The 14,654-nt window shown below is 33.8% G+C and overlaps 2 protein-coding genes across 2 annotated transcripts in view; one reads left to right on the top strand and one right to left on the bottom strand.

The window, feature by feature from the left end:
* The window catches only part of LOC132697351 (neural-cadherin-like), a 102,374-nt gene extending 94,480 nt beyond the window's left edge, over nucleotides 1–7,894 (bottom strand). Inside the window, exons 1-2 of the mRNA XM_060662781.1 lie at nucleotides 7,626–7,894; nucleotides 523–1,874 (exon numbers count right to left, since the gene is read on the bottom strand). Coding sequence (XP_060518764.1) covers nucleotides 523–1,831 — 1,309 coding nt within the window. The 5' untranslated portion in view covers nucleotides 1,832–1,874; nucleotides 7,626–7,894. The remainder of the gene's footprint in view (nucleotides 1–522; nucleotides 1,875–7,625) is intronic.
* LOC132697121 (uncharacterized) overlaps nucleotides 1–14,179 on the top strand; it is a 254,353-nt gene extending 240,174 nt beyond the window's left edge. Inside the window, exons 3-4 of the mRNA XM_060662413.1 lie at nucleotides 9,055–9,207; nucleotides 13,951–14,179. Of these exons, the coding sequence (XP_060518396.1) occupies nucleotides 9,055–9,207; nucleotides 13,951–14,179 (382 nt within the window). The remainder of the gene's footprint in view (nucleotides 1–9,054; nucleotides 9,208–13,950) is intronic.
* Nucleotides 14,180–14,654: the final 475 nt, after the last annotated feature.

Here is a 14,654-nt window from a genome sequence, read left to right as displayed (position 1 = left end):
AACCCCAAAATTGCGTCTTCCGAATCTATTTACCTCTTGGTATGATTTTTTAGTTAATTTGAGGAAGTATATATTTCGATATCTCATCAGACGAAAATAGTTCAAAAGTATCTAATAAGAATTCATTTGGCAACACCGCTCTTAGATCCTAGCCTCAATAGAGACGTCAGGGACAACCAACGGGAGAGATTCAATGAACCGCGTTTATTTATGTCGGACCAGAATGATTAAATACAGACACTGAAGACGGTTTTAACCGGCAGCTTTGGTGCTATAAAATAGAATATTGTAAACAGTTAAATAAACAGAACTGTTATGATTTGAGACACTGTCTAAAATACATATCTAAGGAGCTTTGTGCTGCAATTTTTTAAGAGCAACTTTGGCATCAAAAATGTATTAATATTATATTTATTATATTACCAGAAACAATTCCAACCTGGACGATATAATATTTTATCCGAAACTTGATCAGTTATGTATATGCACACTATAGACAAAAAAAGACCGTCGAACACTCACCTCCTTTCTCGGCATTCGTTATAGTCACCCAGAAATCAATAGTTTTCTCAGGCCCCAGCTCCTCGTAGTCCCACTTCTTTTTCACCCTGACAGACCCGTTTTGATCCACGGTAACCCAAGGATTCTCGTCCCTTATTTTAAAAGTTTCCCTATCGGTCTCCTTTTCCAATTGGAAAACAACCCGCCCTTCAGTTTCCCCGTCAGTTTCTGTAAACTCGATTCTTTTCGTCGGTCGCACCGCCCTAGTAACTCTCCGTTTCTCCCGTTTGTGCTCGTCCAAGTTTTGCAAATCCAAATCGTCCTTGGCGTCTTCCAACGGCTTGTAATGGAAAATAACCTGAGCGGGTCTTGGTGACGATCGGCTCGGCATTCTTAAGTCATGTGCTTCGACGATCAGCTCTAGTTCAATTTCTTCAATTGGCTCCTGCGAAAGAAGTAGGTCACCCGTTTGAGGGACGATCACCAAGAAGTTAGTCGGAGTAGCCAATTTGTACGCGATCTTATCTCCGTCAGCGTCGGTTGCTTCAACCTTTCCTATGGATGAGAAACGCTTCCAAGTCTTCGTCACGTTGTCCCCTTCTAAGGAATCATCGCCGACAATAAACCGGTACACCTTTTTAGTGAATATAGGACTGTTGTCATTCTCGTCTTCGACATCTACAACGATATTGGTAACCGCTTTGTTTATGCCACTTAGATCCGACGCCTGAATTGTCAGCACATAGCGACTAACGTCTTCTCTATCCAGAACTTGAGATGTTACCAAATACACTCCCCCATTGCTCTCCACGGTAATGTTAGGACTCGTTTCACCACTAATACTGCTTTTCAATTCGAAACTTTGAGCAACATTTCCGGCAATAATACTATAAGACAGAGGTATATTTAATCTGGTTGTAACTTGCAATATCGACAAGCCCGCTACTCTGGTACCCGTGGGTTGATTCTCTCCGACCCTGCCGTTTAGTTCTTCGTTGTCTTCTTTGAAACTGAGCATGTTCCGCCGATCGAGCACTAGAAGTTGAACCATATGCTCTTTGGTCATGTTACCCTTTTCTTCCAAAACAACTAAGTCTACAGGTCGATTTATCAAAGGACTGACGTCGCTAACGGTCATGATCGAACCGTCCTGAAGCATCGTGAAGAATTCGGAAAACGTAGAATTTAACAAGGAGAAATGTTCGTTGAATTTTTTGACGCTGTAGCCTGGGTGGGCGTCATGAGGGATGACCGAGACCGCATCTGGTTTTACCGATGAAACTACTGTCAGGGCGAAAAGCGCCAAGACCTCTGCCGATGATCTTTTCATCCTGCCTGCGTATTTCTGTAACTTCACCTTCGCAACATTGGACCTGCAAGAGAAAATCGGATAAGCATTCGCAGAAATTTAGTTACATAAAGTTTTTCGGGCTGTTATGTACCCAAAACTAATAAATTTATGTAAATGTAAAAGTTCCTTCATTCGAAAACGAACCAACTAATTCCGACCCACCGTTCCTACTACCACCATTCCCTACTCTAAAATGCCCAATTCCTAAGACTTTACTTGGATCAGATATTTTCGGTAGATTTTAGCCATGGTATATATTTAGAGGTTTGTCAGTTCTGAAAGTTACATTAGACGCCACTCAGTGAATGTACTCGTGCTGTTTTGAAAAAATGTTCTCAAAAAATAATGATTCCAAATCAGACTCGTTACTAAAATACCGTTTATCAAACTTTTTGCATATTTATCGAAAATGTATAAGAGACCATTTTTGTAGAGCGTTCAATTTCCTATAAATGTTATCAATAAAATTGGCTTAATGATCTATTGGTAATAAGATATGATTATTTATATGAGACTAAGCTAGACTATATATTAATCTTCTCCTTAATATTAAGTACTTTCTAGAGCTAACTAGCAACTAGTTTTTGTGTCAGATCCAAAAAAATAATCTTTTTTTTTACCCACCTTAATATACATATGCTTAATCACAGCCTACACAGATCTATCGTAATTACTAGTTTATAATATAAACTGATAACATGAGGAAACAAATACATTGGGTAATGAAAATGAATGGACTCAAAAAACTTTGTCTATCAAAACATAATTTGTTAACAAAGGGAAACTTAATAGGCGTAAAATTCTGGCTGTCGGAAGCCCCCATTAGAGATTATGTAAATCGCTTGCGGCCAGGTAGGTACACAGAATTTAATAGAAATTCGTTATGTTCCACCCGAATTTAGACAGATAAAATTTTACGCCTATAGCACAGAGGTGTTTGATCTATCGCGATCCTAATTGGTTGAAGAATTAGAAGAGGCAGTCAATGCACTTTGCGAGAATGGCTACCGATTAGTAACGACTTATGATAAAATAATAAATACATTTTAAAAATTTACTGTATTAATTGTTACATAAATTGTTGTTAAACTAAGTGCTGAAAAACAAGCAAATGAATTTTCGAAGCACTAAGCAATGAACAAAATTGGAGATTTATAACTCGATAAACCGACAAGCCACAAATCAAGAATTACGCCCTAAATATGCTAATGGAATTGACCAGCTCGTTGCACCCCAGGAATTATGGGCGGCTTTCACAGAACGCCAGAATTTCATTTGACAGTCAATTTCCTGAAGAATTTACGAGTATTTTTACTCACCTGGAATAAATTTATCCCTTGGATTTTTTTTATAGTCGAGACCGTTGTTAGGATGATCTTTAAACACGCTGCCCCAAAATCAAAGAATATACTTTGTTGATAGAAAAGTAAATGTTTGAAAATTTGGTTAATGAATTAAAAATATGGAATATACATGCTGGGTGTTACAAAAAGTATCAATCCTACTAACTAACCGTATATTCGTTTGGCTAAAATAGTAGAACTTCCCGCTTTGTTAGTCAGATTAATTGTGACATGTTTTTAAATAGCCTAAGATTTTTCAAGAATACCACGCAGAAGCTTCAATTGATATGCATGAGCGTTCTGCTAAAAATCATACAAAAACTGTGTTTAGAGAATTGTGTGATATGCACAGAATTTTGAAAATACATGATATTGAAAATATTAATACCACTGTCTGTCTGTCTAACTTTTGTGATAAAACATAGAACCAACGGTCCAACTAACCAACTAAGAGTCCCTATAGAAAACCGTCAGCAAAACCGTTAGTACAACACGTGTGCCTTCGATATTTTTAACGTTAATACCAAATTAGTTAAGTGCAAAATTTGAAAATTGTGTTATGATTTAAATTTAAATACTTTAGTGCAAAAAAATTCAAATATGAATATCCCATTAAAATTAAGTGTTTGAGAGTGTTCAGAATAGCAAATATCATCTGCGAACTAAGGAATCCATACGATTTTTCAACGGAAATAAATAAACTTTGATTAACAGGTGAAGGGATGCAGTTATTATTCAATTTAACAGCAATGATTCTCTATAAATACTTCGGCTGAACTGTCGACAAAAATTCCAAAAGAAATAAAGCCCAAGTTTATTATCATGCACATCAATATATATCAACAATGCACTTTATTTCAAATGGTGAAAGTGTGAACACAAAACGGCGACATCAATCTATATGTATCTGTGTATGTATCTATGTATCTTATCAATTGTAAATAGGGCGCTGACATATAAAATATTCAAATAAAGGCTTTAAACATCTTCAATTAATTAAGAGAACACTAATAATAATTAAATATGTAGTGTGTGCTTCCCCATGATCACCTAATCTTAGTACCAATTTACAGATCCCACAATATTGACTATAGAAAATTAATCGAGTATTTAGAGAAAAAGTATAGAATGAATTTAACCGGAATCACAAAACTAGGATGCTGTTTTAAACCGACTAGGGCTACAGATTCATCGTTCACTCTAATTTTTATTACTTTTATTACGAAAGATTTTAAACTCAAAAAGGTACCGCGCAATTTTCCTGTGTTGAATGACCACACATTGATGTCGAATTGCTATTGCGGGATGTCCCCAAGAAAATTGAGGAAAAGTATTACAAAATTTTAGATGCAAAAGGTGTCTCGGAATTGCTATAACTGCGGCTACAATTAACTGTTGAATCTACATATCTACTGATGTAAACTTATTGTATTCAGATATCACAACAGCCCCAAAACCAAAAAACCATGTCAATAGGTTTTCTTGGATCCCTAACAGCAAAAAGATATGGAGACTGTTAAAATTTAAATTTTTGCAAAGTTCATTTTTTAATATATAATAATTGAATAAAAATTTAATAAACTCGAAATAAACAAACAGAAAACCGTTTGACGCAGCTATGATTTTTTTTATTCTACTAGAAAAAGCCGATCTATTAAGAGTACTTGAAAAAAATAAGAGAACTAGAAGTGTGTAACCAAATGTGTGGGACCAAGGATGGCTCGGTTGATAAGACATTAGATCTGCCGGAGCTTATGGGTTCGATTCCCACCGGGTGCCTTGGGTATTCTAATCGTAAAAAATTTCTTTATAAGTTGAAACTTGGTTGTAAGCTAGCCGAATTACGTTATGAAGCAGAGGCCAAGTAATGCGTAATTAAAAAAAAAACAAGTGTGTAACCAATTTAAACAAAGAAAGAAATTCTAGACACGTAATTATTTGCCCAGGCATTTAATCCCAAAAATATAGCAATAACTAACCAATTAACTGCCCAAAATTGCTTTATCCCTATTCTGAAAAAATGTTTTAATAAGTTTTTATTATATGTGTTTCATAAAAGTTTAGCAATACAAAATATACATTTTGAAATAGCACGCAATACTCGACAGAATATTTGTGTATATTAAGACTACTCTAAGGAATTTTTGTATGACAACATGATTGTTTCAAAGTTTTAAAACAACGTTGCCAAATAATTGGGAAAAATTTGAAAATATTTTACAAAACATGTTTTATTATCTCGAGGTGCTCCTAGTCATATGAATTAATTAGTTTTAAAAAATAATGTTAAGACAAAAACGCATATGGAGAAAGCGCTAAAAAAGTTTAATTCTTTTATCTATGACGGATACGCATAATTTATTTTCAGAGGATTCTACTATGAACTATAAATAAACTATCCTGCAATGGAAGAATTTGTTTGACTTTTTCGATTAGCGAAGCGAACTAATGCAAGGAATAAATTTAGCCTGCATTGTTTTTCGTAATTGAGAAATATTGTTCAGCCACAACGGTACTTGCACGAATGCTCAGGATCAGATTTAAAATAAATGAGTGGATAAAGGTTGCTTACTTAATGCGTTAAAAAAGAGATTTAATGTAACTCAAAAAATAATTTCAAGGTACCACTTTCTTATAATACAGTAGAGTGTTACAAATATCTCAAAATTACAATGTTAAAAAATGAACTCTTGTGAACACATTTATGGTTTTCATTCCAATTAGAAGATGCGTTTCACAAAAATAGATTCTTTCAGAAACACACTGAATAATTCAAAAAGTACATGTAACTCACAGACATTCACTAAATATTAATTGAAAGAATTTCGATATGAAATTATAACTAGCATTTGCTTCCTTATTTTGTCGATTCTATTTTCGGAGACAGTGTAAAACTTTATACTGTCTTTGACGCTTTCAACTACACATTTCTCTAGTATGTTCACATATATTTCTATAAAAAAAACTTTTTTTGGCTCTGGGACATTATAGGGACCTAACTAATAGAAGTTCTATATATAGTCCCCTCATGTTTTCTGCACGTGCGGTTAAAGCGCCATATGAAGACGCTAAAAAGTCCAAGGTTCAATTTTCTTTGGGGCGAGTTACTAGTTTCTTAATATCGCCTGCAACAACTGCGTAAATAATTTTATGATACGAAAAATATGAAAAAATAACATTTCCTGCGTTGAGTATAACTGCTTAAAAATTTAAAACTTTAAAGGCAAAATTTTTATTAACAGGTAATAAATATTTATAATAATATTGTTAAACGACGCAAAACTGCCTATGATATGGATGTTTGCAAAAGTGTTTTTGAGATCTATAGTATCTAGGTACATAGGAATGTAATAAGGAATTTTAAAACATGCGGTTTTGTATGTTTTAAATTCCCACAGTAACTAAGCAATTAATACTTTCGGTAACAGGAAATTTAATTTTCCGGTAGTCCGGAAGTGCGCTAGCCTTGGACTCAAATAATAAACAAGAACCACGTACGGCAGGCCAGTTTTTAAAAATTTTAATACATATCATAACGTTCGACCGATTCATTGAGGAGGGTTCATTCCAAACTCAGACATGTCCTTAAACAAATATCGAGAAAAACATGAGAAATGGATAGATAGATCAAAGTGTACCCACCGATTGCAGAAACACCGATGTGAATCCACTCATTGCGTGATCACATGAAAGGATCAAGAGGATCAGTCATTATATATGTACTAAGTGAAGCAAGACATCTATATTCAGCAAATCTGGAAAAAATAGGTCCATGCTTTGGACGCTGCTTAACTTCCCTATAGAGATTCCGATATAACCGCGTGTAACAACATTTACATTAAATTACCAATTTAGAGGAAAAATATGCTACTACTTCAAGTTGGCTAATGCACCGCTTATATTCAATTTCCACCTGCCAGCTTTTATCCGAAAATCCCAATTCAAAAGTAAAAAAATATGAAACTGACCCGCCCGCATATCGAAAAATTTATCGACACAAACCGAGCAACTATTTTGGCGGGAAACGTTGCTATCAAAATTAGCATTTATTTTTAAATCGGCTGCAGGCAGCATAATAAATCGTTTTCTAGTCGTTGCTCAATACAAGCCCAAACAGTGTAATATTTATTAAAGCGATTTTTTTTTCAGAGAAGTTGAGCGGCTATAAAAGAATTGTCCGTGTCCATGAAAACATTTTGAAACAAAGTCGAAAGTCAAAAATATTTATTAATTTCTGGGGTTGTTCGACACCCCGATAAGGCAGGGCCGTACGGCTATCACGCATAACGTCTAAAATCAATAATATTATGCCACCAGCGCGGCCGTCGTCTTCGGGTCACGACTTTTTGACGTTTGCCGCTGCCGAAACACAACAATCCGCAAGATTACCCTAAAACACACCCCTAGGATCGCGACACACCGATACTCACCCCACGTAACGATCCGTTAGGGAGATATTCTTCTACTGTACAAAATTATCCCGCAGTGAAAACTAGCGTTTCTGGGTTTCAATTAACATTAAGCGACACACCGTAAGGTAAACATAACATTCGCCGCGACACGGAAAAATCGAAAATTATCCAAAATAAATGCCGGCAAAACGCACCAAAAACGGTCCAAGACCGATTTCTAACCAAGCCAAACACTGTTGTCAGTTCAATTGATGAAACTTGGCAGCATCTTCACCAATCTATGTCCCGCGCCGCATCGATACTACTACGAGGCGACGATTGTGGCGGACATTTCGACGCGCACAGACGCTTTAATTCGACGTTGCCACGCCATGTCCTTATCCAGAAAACCGTGAGAAGTTCGTAGCAAAATTCCACTCTTATGGCAATTTAAAGAAATATTTTAAGGCAATTATCTTCATTAAGGAAACATCCAAATGCTATATTAATTTATTACATTATATTTAATAGAATTAAACTATTTCCTAAAGTGTCAAAAGCTTTTATACCTCTAACACTTAAGATAGAAAGATAGGCTAATTAAAGAATTTGGGTTCATACCCAAACTGTGAGATTATTCTCTCTATTTAATTATTAAATTTTATTAACTATTATTCTCTAATACATTAATCTTTAGAACTCCATCATCTATTTCCTCCTATTACTGATTTTCTATGTCAAACATTAGCGCGAAAAATCGGGGGCACACCACAAGCGCTATTGGGCATCTAGAATTTGCTTTTTACAATGTAACATGAAAATTGCACAACTCCTTCGACAGTTTCATTTTGTTGGACATCAAATCGACGACTGTGTAGCATAACAGAAAAATAACGTTAAACCCACTTACGTACTATGTTTTGCTACAAAACGAAATAACTTAAATAGAGAAGTTTTACATTGTCATAGATCGATTATTCCCGGAATAAATACAATTCCTCAAAAACCGCAGCCATAATTGATAAAAATATGAAAATATCCCTATTTAATTTACTACGATTTTAGTTTCCTTATGTTGCTTTCCATATCAGTATATAATCGAGTACGAACTAAAAAGTATTGTATATGTAAATATAAAGATCTCTTCTGTGAAATCAGCATTGCAGAAAGCTACAGAATTCTAATTTAAACCTTCATTCTATACAAAGCTAACCAGCTATAAATATATCTGTCAAATCTTTCTACACTTTTAATTTAAGCTTTTAATAAAATTTGAAAACTTTGACGCTCGATTGGAATAACTTTACCTTACTTATGAATTCTATCATCATTATTGTCATTTGCAATAACTCTAAGAAAACCGTTTCAAATTTTTGAACATATTGTACTCTATTGAGCCATATTCTAGGCTAACAAATTAATATTAACATAAAAATATTAAAATTGATTATGAGTTCCAAAATTTAAGGAATTCCGGTCGAGAATTTGGCAACGTCGTCAGGCCGGCGTGCATCGTGGGTACGAAAAGGAACCGAAAGGGCACGAAAAGGGCCAAAAATGGCCGCCGGCCGTCCACCCTCACCGCTGCTCACGTACATGTAATTGCGCTGCAACGTTGGAGGTAAATAATATATAGAGTGTGCTAATAACATGGGCGCAAGATATATAAAACTAAGCAGTATTCACGTATGCAGTATTAAGTTTCTTTGCCAAGGTAATTTTAGGGGAAAACTTACTGTGTTTCCAAAGTTTTGGTCAACAGCTCAGTTTTTCGGCTAAAATTATTAGATTGGCCAAACTTTGGATTGGAGAAAAATTTTGTCTTATTAGCACGATACAATTAAATTATTTGGGAAACAGGCATTTTTATCAGTGATAGAAAAGTATACTTTGTTTTTCGCTTTTAATATGACACAAATGTCACCATTAATTATACATTTTGCATAGGAGTTAATTTATCACAGCAAATAAAGATTTGTTGAGCCATGATCACCATTGGGTCCTGAATGCTATTAATTATATGTATTAGTTTTTATTGCCAGTGAAAATTCGTTCAATAGATCGTCGCGAAACCCTTTCCCAATTGGATTTAATTACAAGGTACAATATAAACATAGACAGACTCGGATTTGAACGAAATACATGTTTACAGTATTGTTTAAATTGCGTTTTATTTAATATATCTGAACTGGAGCTAAACACATGGATAGGCCAGAGCTCAAAATAATGGCATATAAGTATTCGATTTTTTTGGCTAAATGTAAGTGCCACACATTTTTTCTAGAAACACGCAACCAATAGCTTGTTAACTAATTAACAAATTAGTCAGAATTGTTCCTTAAATATGAACATAAAGAACCAGGTTAAAACTTGATAATCGAAATTATGTTCCAACTGTGTTGGTTACTAGCTACTACCATAGAATAAGATTTCTTTCAGCGTGTGCAGGGAGAAAAGCCTTTGAATTACTTTTTCCAACAGATGCAGTGCTTCGAGACACCAGTCCTAATAATTTTATCTATGGAGCAATGTTCCAAAAAACACATATGCTCTACCGAAGGACACGTAAAGCCTCTAGTAAAGAGATCCATTTATGATAACCAAGGGGAGTTTTTATTTAAATTTTAGAAAAATATTACAAGTGAAAGGACATCCACCACATCTTAATAAATATGAATCGGACAAAGACTAAAAAAAAAATAGTTTTAATTACTTATTTTTTGAATTAAGTAAATTGAGGAAGTACTGCTGGCGGATTATTATTTCATAAAAGTGATTGAAACCGAAAAAAATTGTTTGTCCTGAAGAATATCAAATGAAGTTTGGACATAGTCTCGGTTTTGGTTGATATCCCATCATAATAGGTAGGCAGTATATTGTACAAGTGTTGAAAAGTGCAAATTTCAGCATCACCAGGCGAGTGGTTTAAGAACACGAGTGGGAAAAACGTAAATTTAAAATGTTAATCAGCAGAGCACAAGAGTGCACTACCAATATAACAACACACAAAATATCAGTCAATCAAATTTCTATAATTTTTATTTTCATAATTTTAAATTTTAAGTTAGGTGCAATTTTTATTTTCTACAGAAGCATATCACAGATTTCGATGTAAAATACTGTTGGAGCACCATCAAACATTATCAAACTTGGTTGATGAGATATTGCTATATGTGTACCAAATTCATGCAACTGGTGCACCATTTTGGAAAGGGTCTGAAATGCAATTCTACCCATTTTTCGCTAGTTAATTGGTATATTGAACGTGTAGGTAACTCAAATGCATATCAGGTGTCGCTCGTATTATATTCGAATTTTGCAATCATATTACCCATTACCAATAGCGATTGTAAACAATAAATAATACAATTTAACTTTCATTTGACACGACCGAACGAGTACTTCATAAATGAATCGCTTAAGAAGTTTATCAACGTGCTGGCATACTATACTTTTTCTACGACCTGTATGTAGTCTATAGGTATATTTTTGAATACATTCACTGAGTGACGCATAACTCCCGTCAGAATTGACATACGTCAAAATAGTAAACCTGTCACTTAAGTACCAGAAACCTCCGAAATGGTTTTAAAAACAAAAAAGTACATATTCCTCTTATTTAATAGGTACGTCTTTTTTAGTTCATTTACAAAGAAGAAATTGCATCATAACAATTAAGAATGCAGTACCATAACAAAAATCAATTAAGAATAAATCAATAAATCAAAAGATCAATTCATAAACGATGATCGTTGTGTGTAACCACTTCCGGGACGTTTTCGATACGACTACAGAATGTTAGGCGTTGCACACCCTGTACATTGCGCAGAAAGTCGCAGCAGGCGGCGTGTTTGTTTCGCGGCTTCCTCGCCTTTGATTTTCGACGGTTGCATGACCGAGACTGACGAGTGGTGTGTCTAATCATTTATGATTGAATTACACGCGTAAATTCCGCTAAAATTAAAAACATCAATTCCATGCAATTGCAAGGAAATAACGGGACAGTTAAAATAAGTGTATTTTCGTCTTTATTTAAGTGGAACTTCATATTCTAAAATAGAAATCGGAACCACCTCAAAGTGGATCAAACTAAACTAAAATTTTGAGAATTTTACACTAAAAATTCGATTTTTAATATGTTTACCGATGCCACTCCGACCTAACCGTCTAAAAAAATGGTTAACACAAATTTTGCTAGAAAAAATATTTTCATATATTTAACAAAACAACATCCCGTACTGTATTACAAAGAAAAACATCAAGAAAATCGCTACTGTGCATTTAATATTCGGCCAGCAGAAGCACATAAAAGAGAAGAAAATGGAACGAAAATGGAAATATAAAGGTCTAAATTGGCCACTTTTGCACCAGTGAAAAAGTCAAGTATCAGTCCCTGATTCAAGACATACATATTTCACACAAAATATATTTCATGTTTAATGTTCTGTTGCTAACCGAATTTTGCCTCTTTTATTCTGATTATTTTTTAGTGTCCTTTTAATAGCTAGCATGTTTCATTTACTTTTTTCTCGTGTTCTTTTATACAGGGTGTTCTAGTTAGGGCTAAGAGGTATTAACATGGACGGTCCTAGAAATTAGAAAAAAAATTATTAAGTAAATCGGCCAAGTCAAAATACTGGAAACTCATCATATTGAATTTTTAAAACTCGATTTCTACAAAAATTTCAAATTTTAACCACAGTTACAGTGAGTACTATCTTAAGGCTGAGAAAAATTCAAATATTTTTTGTTTTTTGCCCTATCTCTGCAAGAAAAGTGGTGGGGGCATATACTGCATTTTAATAAACTTGGAGCCGTGAAAAAGAGCGTTTGCTAGGCTATAAATGGTACTATAAGAGACGCTATTGCTTACCTCGCTACCCGGTGGAGTTTCCAGACATAATCACAAAAAATATAATTTTCTGAAAAAAAGTATAAATGCAACAATGTGAGTTTTTTATGTCATTAGATAGTCAAATTACAATCAGTCAGAAATATGAATAAATGAACTTAGCGTTTCGATTTTGGCAATTATTTCCACGCAGGTTGTTAATGATGTCTAATTATCTTGAACTTACCAAATGAAATGCATTTTTCTATCACTTGTTTAGCAGTTTTCAAATATTTAGTATTATCACTGATTTTTCCATTAATGATTAGGTTTAGCAACTATCCAAAACTATTCAATTGTTAGGGACACATCAATTTTATTGATTATTGATAATATGATAATAATGTGAAGTATTTTTCTTCGTTTCTAACAAATTGAAACTAATTAAAAAGATAGCCAATTAAGAGACTTTGACACACATCAAATAACGACATAAAGATGTTGGCCAGAAAAAATAATAATTCTAGAGCGTAAAATTCGAAGAAAGTCTTGCATAAAAACAAAAAAATAATATGTCATTTTTATAAATGTACACCAATTGCTGTATTACCGTAAATATTTTCAATCAATATAATTTTCTCAGTTTCCTTGGTAGCGCACAAACAACATGGAAAACAGTATTCGTTAACGTACCTACGTAAAATGTCAAACCCAGGTTATAATGGAAATAACTTTGACGACAACAAAATTTCCGTTGAAAAACTACCATTACCTGCGCTTTCCTCAAACGACAGTAACGACCCCAGTTATTCAAAACTCGTGCTGCCTTAGTAAGTTGTTTGTTTAGATAATGGTAAGCTACTAATCGGTATTGCAAAACTTAAGCCGCACATATTTACTTTTCCTTTTTCTGACTTTATGATTTGTAAACGTCTCGACTTGTTTACGACAACACTTAATTCTTGTGTTTTGTATTATCACATTCAACCTAATTCGTATATATTTTTATTCATTAAAAACTTCATTCTGATTAATGCTTTAAATATTAAAGCAGACATGAAGTGAAATAGTATATTAAACTAATATAATTAATAACTGACGGAATATGTTGAGGCCCACAAATATTTTAAGCAATTGTTTTGGTTACGAAACAACTAACAGTTGTTTGAACTTTGAAGTTTCTTTTCGCAAAGTTGCAATATATAAACTTAGAATCTTGAATATAATAATGCATAATATACTAATTTACTTATTACATTACAGAGAGGTTTTTCTTCATTTTGACTTTTATATTATTATTCATTTGTAGATAATTTCATGAAGATTTTAAGATTCTTTTATTTCCTATTGCCGCACTAACAAAACAAATCAACGTTTTTCTCTCATCAAAAATTTTTCGAAAATGCTACCCAAACACAATTTTTTTAAGATCATCAAATTGACGCTTCACTATGCATCGAGGATGAAAACTTATCACTAATCTAAAAATATGCTTACTTACATATTTAACTTCTGCCGTGGTACTTTTTCCAGTTGGGTTATTTGTCGGCAACGGTATCGCACAGCAGCGGCTAAGCAAAGGGCACAATTCATCAAGGAAATAAATCGGCACGAGCTATTGCAGATCAAAGCCTTGGACGGTGTTCGAATTCACAGAGGATTTTCAAATCCAGTCATATGTCAAGCGAAGCCCAAGGAACTTGTGCAGCTAACAGCGAAGCAAAGAATGAGAATTGAAGATATTCTGGAAAGACCTTTTTAAATGTTATACACATTCTGGATTAAATTACTTTGTGGAAAGAGCAATAGTTTATGAAGTGATAACTAAAAATTACATCCGTCCCTATTTTCTATACTTCGGACCACGGTTTGTTTCTTGTGTTAATATTTTCAGCTAATATGCTAACTAAAAGTTACTAAATTGAAAAATTAGCTTTTAACCTTACTACGAACAGAATTACATTTGCCTCTGTATCTAACCTTACTACATTTCCATAGATTTTAGCTTAAGAAATAGATCCGCACTATCCACTTTTTTTATAAATTTAGCAACTGCACAGAAAAATGATAACACAATACAGCACAAATGAAATAGAGATAATTACATTTAAAAAAAATGTAAATATCCAAATATTTTTAGGAACCCCCAAAATTTTTCTATTTAATAATTCTGCAAATCTAATAAATTGCTGCCTCAGTTGGGCACAAATCATTACATTAAAAAAATATTCCAAATG

This window comes from Cylas formicarius, unplaced genomic scaffold (assembly GCF_029955315.1).
Source record: "Cylas formicarius isolate icCylForm1 unplaced genomic scaffold, icCylForm1.1 PGA_scaffold_1__22_contigs__length_36826433, whole genome shotgun sequence".
Taxonomy (NCBI): Eukaryota; Metazoa; Arthropoda; class Insecta; order Coleoptera; family Brentidae; genus Cylas; species Cylas formicarius.
This window is presented reverse-complemented; position numbering and strand designations above follow the sequence as displayed.